This window comes from Phoenix dactylifera, chromosome 1 (genome assembly GCF_051530095.1).
Source record: "Phoenix dactylifera cultivar Ajwa chromosome 1, Ajwa_hap1_PhDact_Kaust_v1.1, whole genome shotgun sequence".
NCBI lineage: Eukaryota > Viridiplantae > Streptophyta > Magnoliopsida > Arecales > Arecaceae > Phoenix > Phoenix dactylifera.
The window spans coordinates 10513807-10531530 of NC_143190.1; the positions used below are offsets into that span (position 1 = coordinate 10513807).

The 17724-nt window shown below is 47.3% G+C and overlaps 2 protein-coding genes across 2 annotated transcripts; both read right to left on the bottom strand.

The window, feature by feature from the left end:
- Nucleotides 1–264: 264 nt before the first annotated feature.
- On the bottom strand, nt 265–3759 carry LOC103713353 (galactan beta-1,4-galactosyltransferase GALS3). The gene is made up of 2 exons (XM_008800248.6): nt 2200–3759; nt 265–865 (listed from the first exon to the last, which is right to left on the bottom strand). Exons 1-2 carry the CDS (start codon nt 3369–3371, stop codon nt 520–522), a joined length of 1518 nt encoding a protein of 505 aa, XP_008798470.2. The 5' UTR covers nt 3372–3759; the 3' UTR covers nt 265–519.
- An 8112-nt stretch (nt 3760–11871) lies between these two features.
- On the bottom strand, nt 11872–15140 carry LOC103713352 (uncharacterized). The gene is made up of 5 exons (XM_008800246.5): nt 14389–15140; nt 14211–14268; nt 14013–14096; nt 13745–13880; nt 11872–12894 (listed from the first exon to the last, which is right to left on the bottom strand). Exons 1-5 carry the CDS (start codon nt 15029–15031, stop codon nt 12613–12615), a joined length of 1203 nt encoding a protein of 400 aa, XP_008798468.2. The 5' UTR covers nt 15032–15140; the 3' UTR covers nt 11872–12612.
- Between the last annotated feature and the right edge of the window lie 2584 nt (nt 15141–17724).

Below are 17724 nucleotides of genomic sequence, written 5' to 3' on the forward strand. Positions count from 1 at the left end.
CGGCACTCCACACGGACGAAACTCAACCGACATCCCCATTTGATCTGCCGTCACCACACGGAAATGGAGGAACCTCCGGGGTTCGGGCCGTATCTCTAGCAGCGAATAAACAATACCGCCGTTAAATCATCCGTCGCACAAATCTTAAAATACTCAAATTCTTTTCTTTTGTTCATCCATGGCAGCTCCAGGTAGCCTGATGCGCTCATAATATATTGTATTTAACCTTTTTTTTTAATGTATCCATACTAAGTGAATCAACTATTTCAGAAAAAAAAAAATCGAAAGCTTTAATCATTTTCTCAAAAACGAAGTACTTGTAGAAAGTTAATTAGCCCAAAATAGAAGGGAATCTATCTATCAGATAAGCCTATACTCCATTTTTATATAATAAGAAGCGCCCACCATCAACAATATAACCAAAATAATAATTATAATTAAAAACTGTAAACAAAATTAAACAAAAAAAAAATCATGTGTATATAATAATGAGATGAGAAGAGTCAAAGAGCGTAGGTATCATTGGCGCGTGCGCTGGAGGCGGGAACCAAGGGCCTTGAGCTCGAATCTCTTGACGGAGCCGGCGAGTTGTCGGAGAGTGGGATCGAAGACATAAGGCGTGCCGTCGACGGTGAGGGTGGTATCATTAATGAACACCTTGCAAGGATATCTTCTGTCGGCAATGGTGCCATGGTAGTGGAAATACCTAATCCTGCCTTCCGTCTTGTGAAGGTTCCTCCCAACCATGTTCTGAGACATGTGAACCCCCGTCGCGAAGACATTGCGAGGCTGGATCGCATATTTCCGATCCCTTCTCACTCCTCTCTTCACATCCCTGTACACCAGCTTCTCAAAGCCCCACATCCTACGACATTGGGAAGAACATATAGGAATCAGTTCCTAAAGCCAGAATAAGGGCATTCAATCACACGCTTCAAAGGAACAATTCAAATGAACCAGGCGAGCAACAGCCAATAGCCACTGTTTCACGCGGCATTGTGCCATCTATTTTTCTAACCCATCCCACCAACCATATTGAATTAATCATACAGAGCAAGCTGGTACTGATGCTATCTTTAGTCTGTGTCCCATAATAATAAACTAAATACATTGCGTATAGTGTTGTTTGTGTATATTGTGAATTTATAAAATAAATTAAATAATAAATCAATGGATAAATAAATCTGATCTCAAATAAAGATTCAACTATGTAAGATCAAGGATAGTGTTTGACATTATATCCTTAAGACAGATTTTACCCTCTACATAGATGCTTTGGATCTTTTGAGCGTCTGCCTCTCTTAGAAAATGTGCGTCTCTCGTTGAATGAATTTACTAACGTTCTCTAAGAACTCTAATATGAGAGAACTAGATGAATTGGAAAGATTCGATGTTTAAAATGGTTGGAGAAAAGTTCTATTTATAAAATTCATGGTGACTTTTCAGAACAGACACATGTCTTTTCTATTCAAATGAATAGACACATCCCTACAAATAGTCATGTCTTTTAAATGAAAAGATGCATCCATACAAATGAATAGATGCAAGTAAAAGATACATCCATACATAGATACATCTCTTTTGATCCAACTCTTTTTGAAGAGATGCATATCTTCTACGAAGCAACCTTTCATGTGGGTTACTTTGGAGCCTATTTTCTCGTTCACCTCTTATTGTCTAACATATAGTATGCAATGTATATATATATATTCTTAATTTAACCAATGTTATTCTAAGTTCTTCCACCAGAAACAGACACTTGAGACAGAGTTTAGGCTGCAGCACTAGACAGCTATTTCAGAAAAAGATATATGAGAAGCAGACAGATTGGTAAATTGTTTGCATGCACATCAACTCCGAACACAAGCTTGAGTAACAAAACATTAATTACAGCTAATAAGAAGATAAAAAGGTTTTCAATATCTCTGTTCTTAAATTAAGATAATGCTACAGGTGCCACCACCAGAAACAGACTCATTGTACATTTCACACTGTAGCAAGGCAACGGCTAATTGAATGAAACAGTTGGCAGAGAAAGAGAACCAGAAATCTTGCATATGAAATATTAATTCTAATCACAAGCTGGATAGAACTACTACTCTTATAAGCAGAAAAAAAAAAGAGAAAGCAACTCCAATTTCAAAAGTGCTGAACAGAAGAAACGGCAATGCTGGTTGAGGTAGAGCATTTGGAACTCACCTTGGGGTTTTCCCGGCATCGCTGGAGCGACAGAGCTTGCTGGACATTGGCATCTGCTCAATAGTGAACTGAGTGTAGCCGGAGAGCGAGGCGAGGACAGACTCGAGGGTGGTCTTCGGCTGGACATAGATGAACTCATCGACGTCGAAGAAGAACATCCACTTGGCCATGAACCTGTATCTGTGCAAGCAATCGTTCACTACTAGGAATTGGTTGTGGTAGTAGCCATCAAATCTCTCCTGCTCCCTGATGTCCTGCAGCGTTACGAACCCCTTCTCCATCCACGGCCGGAGAACCTCCATCACCCCCGGGTGGATGCCGCCGGCGTCGTGGATCACGAAGTGGGACTTGTCGCCGAAGAGCTTGACATGGTAGGCCATCCACTCCCTTACCCTCTGGGGACTCAGATTCCCGTAGAGCGACGAGCCGCAATAGAGGTAATCATACCTCGGCGGTGCCGAGAATATGGAGGCGTTCACGCTCCCGGGGGCCTCTTCCAGCGCGATAAATCTCTCCTCCACGTCGAGCGCTCGATCGCCGCCGCCCCCGGTGGTCGCGCGGACGATCAGGCGGCCGCCGGACCCGTCGGCGCCGACGTCGGCGGGGAAGGTACAATTCACCACCACGACGGTGTACACGCGGCCGTAGCCCCAGTCGGGGAGGATCTTGTAACCGGGGGCGGTGACGGAAGCGCTGCGGTCGTCGTGGGGGGCCCACTCGCAGGTGAATCGGGGCCTGGCGAAGACATGGAGCGGCTTCGACGCGAGCCCGATGACCGCGAAGGTGTTGTTACCGCCGCGGTAGGCGCCCATCTGGACGAAGAGGTATGCAGCGGAACCCACGGGGTTGAAGGCCCTCTTCACGACGGATTCCGGAGTTACTTCCTCGTTCTTCAGAGGGTGAGGAGTTGGCATAGAGGATGGTGAGGAGGAAAAGGAGGAGAGATTTAGGGGTGGAGCTTGGGAGGAAGAGGAGGAGGAGAACTTAGAATAGAGGAGGGAGCGGAGATCGGCGGAGGAGGAGAGGCCGAGAGTGGAGGGGAGGAATTGGATTAGGGTAGCGAGAGAGCAGAGGAGGAAGAGGGACGAGAGGAGGAGCTTCATGTCGGCGCAGTTCCAGACCACGCCGACGAGCACGTTCCGCTCCCCCGCTTTCCCCCTGTCCTTTGCCATTCTAAACCTCCAATGGCTCTCACCACCCGAGAAAAAGAAACTGATGATTGGAAAGAAGAAAAGTTCGAGGAAATAGGATCGGAGGCGAAGAAAGAACTCGGCAGCGCCGCCTGCTGGCCGGGCTGGAAGAGCAGGTGGATAGATAGATGCCTTCCCTTGAAAAGAAACTCGCTCACTCTCAATCTCAATTATTCCAGGGCGAAAGGGAAAGGAGCAGGTGAGAGATCCCTGTTTAGGTTCTGGAAGGAAAGGGAAAAGGGTGGTGTTGTACTTGGATTTTAGTTTTGTCAGGGGTCTTCTTTTATTTTCCTTTTTCTTTTTTTTTTAATCTTTTTTTGTGAATTTTTTTCTTTCTATTTAATATAGGTTTCATTGGAAGGAAAGGAGGGGGAAAGGGACGAGAACAAGCTGGAAAGGAGGAGAAGGCAGGCTGCTGTCGGTTTTGGCCGAGCCACGTGGGCGGAGCGTGGGAAAAGAAATGAACGAGGCGGTGCCCCTCCTTCCGGTGTGGGTCGTCCTGCCTTCTACGACTGCGCACGGATCTCCGCGTTGCATCATTTGGACCAGTACTATATCTTTTAAAAAAAGGACTCACATCAAGGAGAAGAATTATTCTATGTGCAGCGCCTTGCTGCATCAATAATCATGCGGGCGGACATCTTTCATCAAACATCTGTTGCGCGGCCATGGCAGCCCCTGGCTCGGCAGAGCCAAGCGGCTCCGGTGGTGTTCGGATTTCACACAATGCTCCTGGGCAGGCCAAGACCACTCCGCTGTGGTCGGAGGTGGCAGGAGGGACTATACGACAGTCGGAGGACCTCTTTCATCGCTTCACTACGGCGGAGCTGGAGGATCTGCAACGAAGGTACCCCCGGGTGGCGGTGGTTCTGTCGGAGCGGGTGGCGCAAATCAAAAGCCTCTGGATGGACACGGTTGTGATCGCCAAGAGCCTGGGGCAGCGGGTTTCCCCGGAAGTGGTGGCCCAGGACCTCCGGATCAGAGGCAAGTTGAAGAATGAGGTTAAGGTCCTGCCAATGCTAGAGGGGTTTCTCACCATCCGGTTCGTCTCTGGCGAGGACCGGGCGGCGGTGCTCGCAGCTGACCTGTGGCTGGTGGCGGGCCAGCTGCTGGCAATGGAGAAATGGATGCTCGATTTCATTTCGGGCATCTACTCGGTGAGTCGCATGGTTGTTTGGATCCGGTTGCCTGGTCTTACCGTTGAGTATTGGGATATGGAGGCTATCCGGATGATTGTGGCAGAGGTGGGGAACCCCCTGGAGCTCGACCGGTTCTCTAGTGAGAGGCGGCGCATCTGCTTTGGCACGGTTTCTTTCCGTGCCATGCGTGCCGAGGGCAGTGGTAGCAAGCCAGGAAGCTGACCGGCGGAGGTTCCGCAGCCGAAGTCTGTCGCTGGCGGTCTTGGGTGGAGTCCGGCCAGCTGGCGTTGGGTCCGGCGAGGTCCAGAGCACCAGAGGAGCGGTGAATGGGGGTCATGGCGGCAAGGCGCTGCATGGCGAGAAGGATGCACTGCCGGGGAAGTCTAATTCGGCCTCCTCATCGACGGATAGCGGCGAGATCCCGGCGGGGGCTCCAGTGGCTAGCCTGTTATTTGCGGCCGAAAGGGAGAGCAAGGTCTATGGGGCACACGGAGACCTTGTATGGCAGCTGGAAGCTGGGGCGCGGGAGATTAGATCTAACCGGGACGCTGGTGGAGAAGAAGATGCGGGTGGCCTGGTTCATGCCGAGATTGTCAAGCAGATGAAGGAAGTTTTGCAAGCTCAGAGTCAGAGGGATACAGGCTATCCCATGGAGATGGGTGGGTCGCAGGAGGAGGATGGGTCACAGGAATTTGGGGCTTAGCCAGGCACTATCCAGTCTCCTTAATGAAGGTATTACTGTGGAATTGTAGGGGGGCAGGAAAGTCGTCCTTCAGACCGGCTTTTCGAAAATTGGTAAGCCTTCATGATCCTGAGATTTGCATTCTGTTTGAGACGAGATTGTCGGGGGTTAGTCTGGAGCGGGCTAAGCGTTTTATTCCGAAGTCTTGAGGGACATATGCAGTGGAGTCGCAGGGGTTGTCGGGAGGGATTATTGTGTTATGGAGGTTGGGATCGTGCAGCGTTGACGTGTTTCACCAGTGCAGGCAGCAGGTGACCTTAGTGATATCAGAGGGTTGTGTTCCCCCATGGGCCTTATTGGCAGTCTATGCGAGCACAGACTACAGGGAAAGAAGAGTGCTGTGGAAGGAGGCCACCAGCCTTATACAGTTGGGGCACCTAGTGATGATAGCAGGGGATTTCAATTGCATTGATGGCCCGGTGGAGAAGAGGGGTGGGAAGGCCTTCACCAAAAAAAATTGAGGTCCGAGAATTTCAGGATTTTATATTGTCCAATGGGTTAGCTGACCTTGGGTTCACAGGTCCAAGATTTACATAGTGCAACAACCAGATGGGTCGGGCTCGAGTTTGGGAGGGATAGGCTGAGTATTTGCCTCGACCAGATGGATCCAGAGATTTTCAGATTATTGGGTGCACCATCTGCCCAGGATTGCCTCTGACCATAGCCCTATACTGGTGAGTACTTCACACTCTGTCTAGATTTATAGTCCATTTCGGTTTGAGAAAGTTTGGTTATCCTACCCAAGGTCGTGGGATGTGGTGAGAGAGGCTTGGTGAACGCCTGTTCGAGGGAGTGTGATGTATAGGGTGACCCGGAAGCTTGAGTTGACTAGACACCGGTTGATCAGGTGGAATAAGGAGGAAATGGGGAATTTGTTTAGGAGGGTGGAGGAAGTTGAAGCATCCATTATTAGGGTGCAGGCTCGAGAGGATAGTGGTGGAGGACTTTCTGAGGAGGATCAGGGGGAGCTCAGGGGGCTTTTGGCTATGCATCACTCTCTACTCATGCAGCAGGAGGTGTTCTGGAGGCAGAAGTCAAGGGTTCAGTGGATCCGTGAGGGGGACCGCAATACGAGATTTTTCAATCAGTCGACTATCATCCGGAGACAGCAGAACAAGATTCGCACGATTAGGGATGGTAGTGGGCAGGAGTCAGAGGACATGGAGGTTGTCAGGAGGACTCTAGAGCAGTTTTTTCATGCCAGGTAGACTGAGTCAGGGGGCATGGATGGCGGTGGCGGTGTTTGGGGGCCGGTCCCAGAGGTGCAGATCACTAAGGAGGAGAATGTTGAGCTGATCAGACCAGTGTCGGATATGGAGATTCAGGAAGCCCTCTGGTCCCTGGGTGAGGACAAAGCCCCAAGCCTGGATGGTTTCCCCCCAGTCTTTTTCAGGAGGTACTGGCAGATTGTTAGACAGGAGGTTCTAGAGGCTATCCAGCAGTTCTTTGCATTGGCGTCAATGCCCGAGGAGTGGAGGCGGACCTTTATCACATTGATCCCCAAGAGACAGGACCTAGTCGAGCCGGGCCACTTCCGACCTATTAGCTTGTGCACGACCATGCATAAAGTGGTGGCTAAGGTGTTGGTTCAGAGATTGAGAGGTATCCTGCCCAGGATCATTTGCCCTGAGCAAGGAGCTTTTTGTTGAGGGACGTTCGATCTCTGATAACATCCTCTATGCTCATGAGTTTATGACTGACCTGCAGAGAGTGGCCCGTTTTAGGAGTTTGATGGGGGTCAAACTGGATATGGAGCGGGCGTATGACAGGATGAGGTGGAACTTTGTTAGGCGGTCCTTGGAAATGTTTGGCTTCCACTCACAGTGGATCAGGTGGATACAGGGTTGCTTCCTATCACCATCCTTTGCATTGTTGATAAATGGATCCCCATCGCGGTACTTTGAGTGATCAGTGGGCCTGAGGCAGGGCTGCCCACTTTCACCACTTCTGTTCATCATTTGCTCAGATTTTTTGTCTCGAGCACTTCGCTATGCAGCAGTATCACAAGAGGTTGAGGCCTATAGGCTGGCGAGGGGTGCGGCGTGCATCTCACACCTATTTTTCGTGGATGATTGCTTGCTATTGATTCGCGCGACATGGAGATCAGCACAGACTATTAGCGGGATCTTGGAGAGATATTGTGGAGCTTCAGGTCAGATGGTCAACTTATCTAAGTTCACCATCAGTTTTAGTCCGCGGACCGATCCTAGGGTGAAGGCCTCCATCATGAGCAGCTTGGGAATTGACGAGCAGGAGGGGACTCTTAGATACCTTGGGGTCCCGATTATGGGTCGGCGCTTGCGGCGAGGGGAGTGCATATCTATGGAGGCGAGCATCAGACGTAGGATGGAGAGCTGGCAGGTGAGCACCTTGTCGATGATGAGTAGAGTTACTCTGCTGAGGTCAATTTTGAGTTTCATTCCTATTTATTTACTATCCAATACACTGGTATCTATTTCTGTGCTCCGCGACTTGGAGAGGATGTTCAGGAGCTTCATTTGGGGGTGCCGTGGGGATAGAGGGGGCGTTCACCTACTGGCTTGGGAGGTCATTTGTCAGCCAACCAGTCAGGGTGGGCTGGGAGTCCACTCTCTACTCGAGCGCAGGGAGATATTGGCCACTAGGCATGCAATTAGATTTCTTCTGGAGCCGGAGAGTCTCTGGGCGTCTCTTCTGAGGGCGAAGTATGGGGACCCCACCACCTCGGCCACTTTTCCGAGCAAGACGTGGGTCCTCTTTTATCTGGAGAAAGATATGTGCTCGTGCCCCAGGGGTGTTGCCGATGATCCAATGGGAGATTGGGGATGGTCGGACCATCAGCATTCTGGAGGATAGGTGGCTATCGGAGGGCACACTGCAGGACTGGCCCACATTGATGGACCATGGATGGTTGGAGGGTCGCACAGTGAGTGCTTTGTTTGTCCAGGGGGAGCAGAGATGGGATGCAGATATTGTCAAGCGGGTGCTTGGTGAGCAGCTTGCAGAGCGGGTGCTGGCTTTACTGATCCCGGTGGATTTGGCAGCGAATAGGAGGATATGCAGTCTGTCCGGGCGGACGACAGTAAGTTCACGCGACATAGCACAGATGAGAGGAGGAGCGGTGGCCCAGCATTTTGATTGTAGCTGGATCTGGAGACTACGTGTTCATCCATGCGTCGCACTGTTCCTATGGAAGGTAGCATGGGGCTGTCTACCCACTAGGAGTGTCCTGGTGCGGCGGGGAGTGCAGATAGTTGCAGATTGTGAAGTATGTCCGGAGGTGGAGGAGTCCATCTATCATGTACTAGTCGAGTGCCCACGGGCCAGTCAGATTTGGAGGTGTGCGGGGCTCTCCTATGATTCGGGGCAGAGGTGGTCGTCCATTATTGAGTTCCTGCGCTTTCTGGAGGTCCCGGGATCAGGGCCTGGGGTGGAGGAGAGAGGGACTCGTGTTGCCTGCCTGGCCTACCACTGCTGGTTGGACAGGAATGCACGAGTCTTTAAGGGTCGCAGCTCGCCCCCGTAGGCGGTTGTGGCCAGGGCATTACTGCATGCGGAGGAGTTCTTTAGCTCTGCGGTGAGTTCACCTACCAGGTTGGCTAGGGATATATGGGGTACCCCTTCTATTTTTGCAGCGTCCAGATATGTTTTCGTATCCTGGGTGCCCCCACTCTCTGGCTTCCTGAAGTTGAATTTCGATGGCAGTATAGCTGCTGATGGGAGAGGCGGAGGTGTTGGCTTCATCATTCGAGATCATGATTCCATACTAGTAGCGACGGGAAGCCAGCGGATCTTCGACTCGTCGGTGGTGTATGCTGAGCTCTGAGCCGCCTGGGAGGGTATATCCTATGCGAGATAGACACTTGGTGCAGACCGGATCATCCTTGAGGGCGACTTGGCCACTGTGATTGATTGGATCAGGGGTCGGAGTCGTGCAGGTGAGGGCAGGCCGCTGCTTCTGGATATTCGCAGACTCCTGCAGGCGTGTGGCACCCATCAGTCTACACACGTCTATAGGGAAGCGAACTGTGTAGCTGATTGGGTCGCTTCCTATGTGGCTCACCATTCTGGAGGCTTTGTTTGGAGGGAGGACGACATAATGCCGGAGTCTCTTTCTGTTTTGTTGCTTTCGGATTTTGTTGGCCATATTCACACCCGTAGGGTGTGAGCCGTCGTTGTACTAAAAAAAAAAAGGACTCACTCTCCTTCGCCCGATAGCTGCTTTGAGATCCGTGCATATAGATGGATTAAAAAGTTCGAATTGCTTTTAGATCATGTAGGATGCGGTCAAATAATTGACGACTTAAAAGAAGATCGATCATTTTTTCGCACAAAACATACAAGCCGGATCCATATCCTTCAGATGTTGAGAGTGGTGCATGCTTGGAATATGAAAAGAGAGATTATGCGAAAGCTTTCCAATTCCTAATCTATCTTAAAACTGGTAAAATTCATTACTCGTAAAGTTGATTGTCAAGGCAGTTGATAACGAGATACTAGCTTTCACCGGCTTTCACTAGGACCGAAGGATGGGTTCTAAGGATCAATCCAAGAAACGGAGCTGATGAAATCAAACTTCCATCTACTTTTACAGGTTAGGAATTCTGCCCCTGGCTTCTTCAAAAGATGAGAACCCCAGAGTTAGGTTTTGTCTCATGCTGGTTCGAGACTGGGTTGCAGTTAAGTTCGCCTGTAATTGTACCAAGGGGCAGCCTAGGCATAATGAATCCTCAACCTACCAGGCATTTAGTTGAACACTTCATTTTAAGCCTTTTGGGAACTGCCATAATGTCCATAAGGAAGCAAGTTTATCTTGTGTTCATTAAATACATGATATGGGATATGTAAGCATTGAACAATTGGACCTCATAAAACTCTTGCTCTAGGCCATCTGGCATTCAAGCTGGGTTGGATGTTCCAGGTCTGGGATTAACCCATTCAATTAATAGGCCAACACAGCTCAATGTACATTTCTACTCATACCCCAGCAGGGTCGGAAGTCAAGCAAGTAATCCTGCTGGGTCCAGATTTGCTCAAGTGGCTGGTTTTCTTGTCGTTTGTTCTTCCTTTTTGCGCCAGTACATTCCATTTAGAGCTAATCACGGACTGGGCCTCGGCCAAAATTAAACAATATGGGCCCAATCCAATGTTCTGCCTCTGTCCAAGTGCTCGGGTAGATTTGAAATAGAGGCATCTTTAAAGAATGGGAGGCACCACTTACTGAGTTGCTTGTGACTTCTGATCTTTGAAAAGCTCTTAAATTTACCCAGCCTTGCTGATATTAAAGAGCTATTGCAGAGTTTGACCAGTTGCCTGGTAGCTTTTATTTTTGGGTGCTGTAAATCCCTGCAATTTTTTTTTATCTTGTCTGCTTAAATTTAGTATGCTTATAGGTTAAAAGAGGAGGTCTTTCAGTTTATTTGCATATCAAAGGACAAACGACATAAGGAAATGAAGTAAGCCAATTCAAAAATAAGTTGTTTATTCTACATCTAAAAAGTTAGTCAGTCTGCAGTTATTCCGCATTACTTGTTTTTGTACCTACTCTGCAACCACCACTGCAAGGCTACTCTCTTAATGCGAGCATCCTCTATTCTATAAGCCCACCATGTTGATCCAATCCTTCAGCTCAGATATACCTTTGAAGTTGATAACTCGTCATGTACCCAAGATGAAATATCTGCGTGTATATATATATATATATATATATATATGCATAAGTGCATAAAGTTTCTTTTTTTTTTTCGTCTAAAGAAAAATCTCAAGCTTTGATTGCTTATCTGCTTAGTAGAAATGGAAAGACCGGGTCCTGTTATTGGCTTCTCTAACATCCATATCACATCTTTCCATGCAAATTTTCTTCTTTAAGGCAAAAGAGACCTAGTGAGTACTCACATGCTCGAGCACATCATAACAAAATCATGAGAAAAGTTAATTTCATCAGTTTATCCAGTATAATTAGTGTTATGGAGATCTAAACAAAAGGTTAGTTTTCATGCCGATATAGTATTACTATAATCCTAAATTTTGGGGCCAGTAGCTAGCACCACACTGAAAACAAATCTTAGCAACAAGTTTATAAGGAATTTGATGCTGCAAAGCACACAAGATCGTGCAAATGAGTCTCAATTATTTTCCCATGCACCATGTTGTAGGACCTGGTTATAAAACTGGTTAATTGTTAGAGAATCTTCTACTTGAATATTGGTCCTAGCAGAATTCCGAGAATAAGAAGTGTCATCTACTTGTAAAGATTATTTATGAGCATATATAGTTGATGATATTTGAAAGATATTGCGTCTTTGTTCTATGTATTTCCTAGAGTAGACCTTCATTATAACGTGTGAGTCGTGACTCGGATATTTCGATCGACGCTATATACTAAGTGCGTGCGAAGCATGGAACAAAGCTTGTGCTCGCCACCAATCCAAAGTAAGAAGCCATTCCATGTTGCCAACTCCATCCAGCGAAGCTAAGGTAGGTCTACATGCTGTTTAGGAGAGAGTTATTGCCCAACTAACAGCAAGATGCTCTTCCAGGCATAACTTATCACCATAAACACGTACCAATAATTGGCTACAAGGAAGGAGCAAAGGTAACCCAAAAGAGAAGGGAGAGCACATGGAAAAGGATTCTTTTACAGATGTCTAAAGGAAAGGAAAGAAAAGAAAAGAGTATACACTATCTGTTAAGCAAACTGCACACCCACATGACAACATCTAAAACCCCCACTTGACCTCCAGAGAGCCAGCCCATCCATCCCACCACCAAGAGGGGCTTCATTTCCTTTAAGCCAAAAAGCATTTAGACCAGTGGAAATGTCACAACTCTTTTCTAACAAGCAAGCAAGCACCAACCTAGAAAGAAAGAGAGAGAGAGAAAGAAAGAGAACTCAGAAGAGAATGAGGAATAACACCCCCATTAAGCCAAGGATGGCTAGTGGCGAACGCCATTGGTGGGTCCTCTCGTCTTCTCACAGCCTGTTAAAGGGATGAAGTCGAGCTGGGGGGGATGACAATGGGGAATAATGAAGCGTGTTGTGGTCACATGCACGGCCGAAGGAAAAAGCCCTTCTGCCACACAAATGTGAAGCTGCCTGCCACCCCACGTGCTCTCTGTCCCCTCGCCACATGCAGCCCCCCGCAACCCTCCTTCCTCATCGCCTCATCCATCCCTGTCACTGAGAAAAAGTTCACAACGCTTCACAACAAAGACTGTACACTACCGGTCGCTCCCCATTAGATTCTTTGCTAACCCAAACAAAGAAAGCTAAGGCTAATACTAAGATATATATATATATAATATATATATATATATATATTATTGTGGTGGTTAGATCGAAGGGTAAAGATGGTTGGGGTTGTCAATGGGCGGCGGCGGCGGCGGCGGCGGCGATGGAGGAGCAGTAGAGGTGGCGGGGGCACGTGATGAGGTGGTCGTTGGTGAGACCGGCGGCCTGCATGAAGGAATGGACGACGGTTGGGCCGACGAACCGGAAGCCCCGGCGGACCATGTCTTTGCTGATGGACTCGGATTTGGAGGTCTTGACCGGGATCTTCCTGCATGTCTTGTAATTGGTGGAGATGGGCTTGGAGTTCACGAACCCCCATAGATACTTGTCCAAGGATCCAAACTCCTTCCTCACCTGCTCCAAGACCGGCACATGCATTGCATGATTAGTTCAAAACTTGTAGCAGAACTCAGAAGATAAACAAATGATTCAGAGTTTGGGATTAGTTAAGTCTTGTCAGCTTTCATTTTGGCTGGAAACAAGTCTTTCCCTTAAGGTGCAATCATTGTCACAAATATCTAGGGGGTTCTGTAAGTGTGAAGTCACTTTTGCTCTTCAAATAACCTTATCTATTTTGCCACGCTTGCGACTTCTCAGATCAAAAAGAAGCTTAATAATTAGGAATAATGAGCAAATGTTGGTGACGCTTTTAACTGAGATGTAAATGTTGGTTGCTAACAGAATAATGAGTGCATGTGTGGTTGTACATATGTGGCCAAGTCTTTACCCTACTAAAACTGTATTAAAATCAATAATAGAGACTCCCTGCTGTTCGCTTCCTTGCCATTGGTTGTCATCACAAGCGAGCGAATGTTTTTGGAGACATCTTTATAGACATGGTTACCTAATCAGAAGTTCTTTTGTTTATTGAAGTTTCTTTTAGCTTAGACAACAATATGATGCCTTTCACCAGCCAGAGCTAGGTTTCCTTGTACAAAAAAACTTCGAGAGTGATTCCGCAGTTTCTTTTCTTTTTTTCCCTCTTTCTTTTGGTGCTCGATTAGGCTGAGAAGCAGGATTCCTAAGAGGCAAAATGAAGCTCTAAAAGGTGGCTTTGTTTAACGACCAATTTAATAAAGAATGCATAATTATCGATTCATGTAGCAAAGTGGTTTTATGCTTTTATACATCAGTTTCTGTTTCAGCAATAACAACATATATCTGAGAAGGAGAAAAGGGGATAAATGAGGGGTGGTTGAGATACCTCGAGGATTCGGCTAGCATTGTCCACGGTCCCTCTAACTCTCCCCAAATCCAGCCCATATTCCGAGCTGATGGAGCTCATTTGTCTCTCTGTGAACTTGGAGACCACTTCTGCATCAAATTCGGCAAAAGCTGCCCTGCAATTGTGCACGCAACGTAATAATAATTAAAAAAAAACAATCACAACAACTTTCTTTTCCTAAACAGAACTGTCATTCACATCACAAATCAACACTCTGTTTTTATCAAAAACGATCACTTTATTCTACCTGAAGTCATTCCTTTTCCTCAATATGGTAGTCCAATCCAATCCAACCTGAGCACCAGATAGCACTAGTAATTCAAACAGCATCCTGCAGCAACAGACCTCCAAAACTGTAGTTAGCCTCCAAACAGAGAGAGAGAGAGAGAGAGAGAGAGAGAGAGAGAGAGAGAGAGAGGGAGGGAGGGAGGGATTGCAGACTCACTTGTCATCATGGACTGGAACTCCCCACTCCTCATCATGGTATGCTACATAGAGTGGGTCTACTCATCATAACAAGCCAGACAATCAGAAAGAGAGTAGCTAAGTATGACCATAATTCTAGAGAAGCTCCAAGGAAAAATACATTAAAAAACCAACATTAAGAGAGGTGTATTTATTACCAGAATAGGAGGTTATGAAGCTGCATCTCTTCTCCTCCAGGCTAGCACTGCTGGAAGAGTCCACTGGGACTACCTTCCCTTCAAGCTTTGATGCTGTCCGCCCATAATGGGCGATCCTCATCTTCCTCTGGGCTTGGATGAGGCTAGCCTGCTCCCTCTGAGCCGCTGCAATGCTGCCTGGAGCTCTATCACAGCTCGAAAACAAGGAGGATTCTACGGGAGGGCCACCTTGGCCAGCACTGCTAGTTTTCTTCGATTTCTTCCTCACCACCGGAGTCGGCTTCGTGGAGGCCTTGGGTGTCGCCGGCTTCTCGCCGCTCGAGTTCAGACCGTTGGGGTCATTGCCACGCTTGAGCACAACATTGGCAGGCTTCGCCTTGGGAGACACCGGCGGCGAGAACTTGGGAGGCTTGGGCGAAGAGGCAACGAGTTTAGTTTCGTCAGCATCAAAATCGGAATTGGCGCTAGTGATGGGGAAGGAAGTAGGCAAAGAAACGGATTTCTGTAAGGTCTTCTTCAGCGGCCTGCAGGCCTCCAAGGTTGCGATACGGTTGCAAGCAGGCTGCAAGACTGCCCTTCCATCAATTTGCGCCACCGCCTCGAGGCCAACTGCATGGCCTGACTTGATTCTGGAGCTGCACATGTTCTTTTCTCGAGAGCGAGCTGGCCGCGAGAGAAGTAGGGGCGAGGGAGAGTCCCTGAACACTAGTTAATGCTGGTTTTGGAGTTGGGACATAGGGAGGAGCTAGGGGAGGTGGAGAGGAAAGGGAGGGGAAGGTGGGGACAAGAGGAGAGAGTTGGGGGGGCAGAGGAAGGTAGGGAGTATGAACATGGAGGGGTTGGAGTCTGCCATAAAAGGCTTGTGTGGAGTGGCTTTTGGTTGGGACATAGGGATCCCCGGGCACGAGGCCTGACAGGGACCCATGGCCCGGCTCGGTCTCTCCTCGGGGCGGGACTTACCTCAGACCAAAGGCCACATCCATGGGTCGAGTTGGGCGATCACACTCGCCCTCGCAACTTGGAGAAGGTGAAGTGGTGGACAAGGAAAGGCCAGGGCAGGGGAAGGACTCGATCATTCCACACTTCTTTTTAGCTGGCAGGAATCCTGTTCCAATTCCTCTTTCTTCTCTTTCTATGCCACACGCACGTTTATGATCATTAGGAAGTCTTTTTTTTTTTTGGTATTGCAAGCATCTGTTTAGTGCCAATCAGAGATGATATCAATGAATCGAGTACGTCCAATGAGAGGGCATGCACTGAGCTTTTAATTGATTGATCGGTTGGAATATGATGTGTTATATATAGTTTATATGAACTTCATTGCAGATCAATGGGCCTGGCTTGTCCTCATAAAGGGTCTGCAGAGTGTTACTATTTCAGCAGGTGAACACAGTCCGGTTAAGTTAATTTTTCCTTTAGGCTTTTCTTCAGTCCATAGGGTAGATGTATGTTGTAATGGAGTTTATTGGAGGTTGCTGCGCTGTGGGGGCAATTCTTGGATTCCTTGTTTTGGCCATGATATAAAGCTAACAATGAAGGGTGGCCAGCGAGAGTAAATGCTATTTGTTCACTACGTACGTGCTGCTGCCGCTCTTGCAAGTGGGGGAAGTGGCTGTTAATTTTTGGGAGGGTAGCTCTTGGGACACATGGATGGTTCCCACGGCAGATTCATGTCCACTAACTGGTTGTTGTTTAGAACAAACCTCTGATAATGACCATTTAACAACCACAAAGCGTCGCATGAGCAACTTAACCGCACATGATTTTAGGTTACTTAGCGCATCCGATGCAGAAATATGAAACATTATATAGAAAACCGTAGCTATGCAGTCGAGACTGGATGATTGAATTCAGTACATGATAACAGAAACTATGGAAAAAAAGTAAGTAGAGGGCAAAATAAATGCATAAAGATTAACGAAGTCTTTGAGTTTAGTAATTGTTTCAGATTATCTTCAAGGAAAAATGTTTCAGTTTAAGAAACCTAAGACCGAAATTTCTTCTGTAGCACTCAATTGATGCTGTTGCAAAAGACATAACAGAGATGATACATTAGGATGCCCTTGAACATGTATAAAAGTCCTATCATGCCTATGACAAGTCTATTGTTATGGTACTCTATGTGAGCTCATTTCTTTCTAAAAAGAAACGTGGAAAAGGAAATAGAAAAATGTACTTGATGACAACATAGCTTTCTTATAAATCCTCATGCATTGCATCCAAGCCGAATAAGACCTACCTTGCTGATCTTAGCTCTAAGGAGACAGCAAGAAGATCCCCTTTTATTTCAGCAGTGCAGTTGCCTATCCTGCAACTAATTCAATGTCAGGGCTGCCACTGGCACCAGCTATCCAAAGCCCTATCAAACATCAATCCTTCACCAGGTTAGGTCCCCCAGGCCAACAAGGAAGTTGGAAGACTTGGTCCTACGTAGCGGGGTGCCTTTCGTGTGGGAGACCAGACCAAACGTGGGCCTAAAGCCCCTGGCTACAGTTACTTGTGTCCTAGCCATATTAGTGGTCCAGTCCCTTAAAATTCACAACCTACTACTCCATGTTAAACAATTATACTTCTATTGCAAATGGTGGTTTTGTTATGGTATACATGAACTTTGATCATACTAATGTCACAACTCAGGACCTCATCGAAAATGGCTAGCTGGAATGTATTATTTGGATTCCTTGATCCTGTATAAGTACACAAGATCTACCTAGCAAATAACTGATGTGAGACTAAACACACCCCGCACGGGTCATCACATACTCCCCCCGTTTAACCCTGACGTCCTCGTTAGGTTAAGGGTTCAAATCCATTCAAATCTAATCACAAACACCACGATCGGCCTATGGTCAGCCCCAATGGATTCGTGCTGCAGTGTTCCCTAGTCCACATAGGTTACGAATCGGGCCTGCTTTGATACTATTTGTCACAATTCAGAATTTCACCCAAAATGACTAGCCGGAAGGTATTATTTGAGTTCCTTGATCCCGTATAAGTACCCAAAATCTATCCAACGAATGACCAATGTAGGACTAAACATATGCTCGCACGGGTCATCACATTACGTGCATCGAGTTATTACGTTATCGTCTACACATTCAGATGCAACTTTTGGTTTAAACTGAAGCATCGGTAATCTGCCTTCATGCATGCGTTGGTTCATAGATTCGAGCGACAAATTCGAATCAAACGTGCACATTTTTGTAGAATCTGACATATTATGTATGCAAAAGGGCAACTTTAATTGTTTTAACTAAACAGAAGTTCAATGGGAGAATTATGAATGTTCTATCGAGTCGCATAAGTTATAAAGCCTGGATATCTGGATACAACAAC

Coding starts and splice junctions, on each gene's coding strand:
- LOC103713353 (XM_008800248.6), bottom strand. CDS start 3,371: ATGGCAAAGGACAGGGGGAAAGCGGGGGAGCGGAACGTGCTCGTCGGC. Junction 866..2,199: donor GATGCCGGGAAAACCCCAAG/GTGAGTTCCAAA, acceptor CCAATGTCGTAG/GATGTGGGGCTTTGAGAAGC.
- LOC103713352 (XM_008800246.5), bottom strand. CDS start 15,031: ATGTGCAGCTCCAGAATCAAGTCAGGCCATGCAGTTGGCCTCGAGGCG. Junction 14,269..14,388: donor CTTCATAACCTCCTATTCTG/GTAATAAATACA, acceptor TATGATGAGTAG/ACCCACTCTATGTAGCATAC. Junction 12,895..13,744: donor ATGCTAGCCGAATCCTCGAG/GTATCTCAACCA, acceptor GTCTTGGAGCAG/GTGAGGAAGGAGTTTGGATC.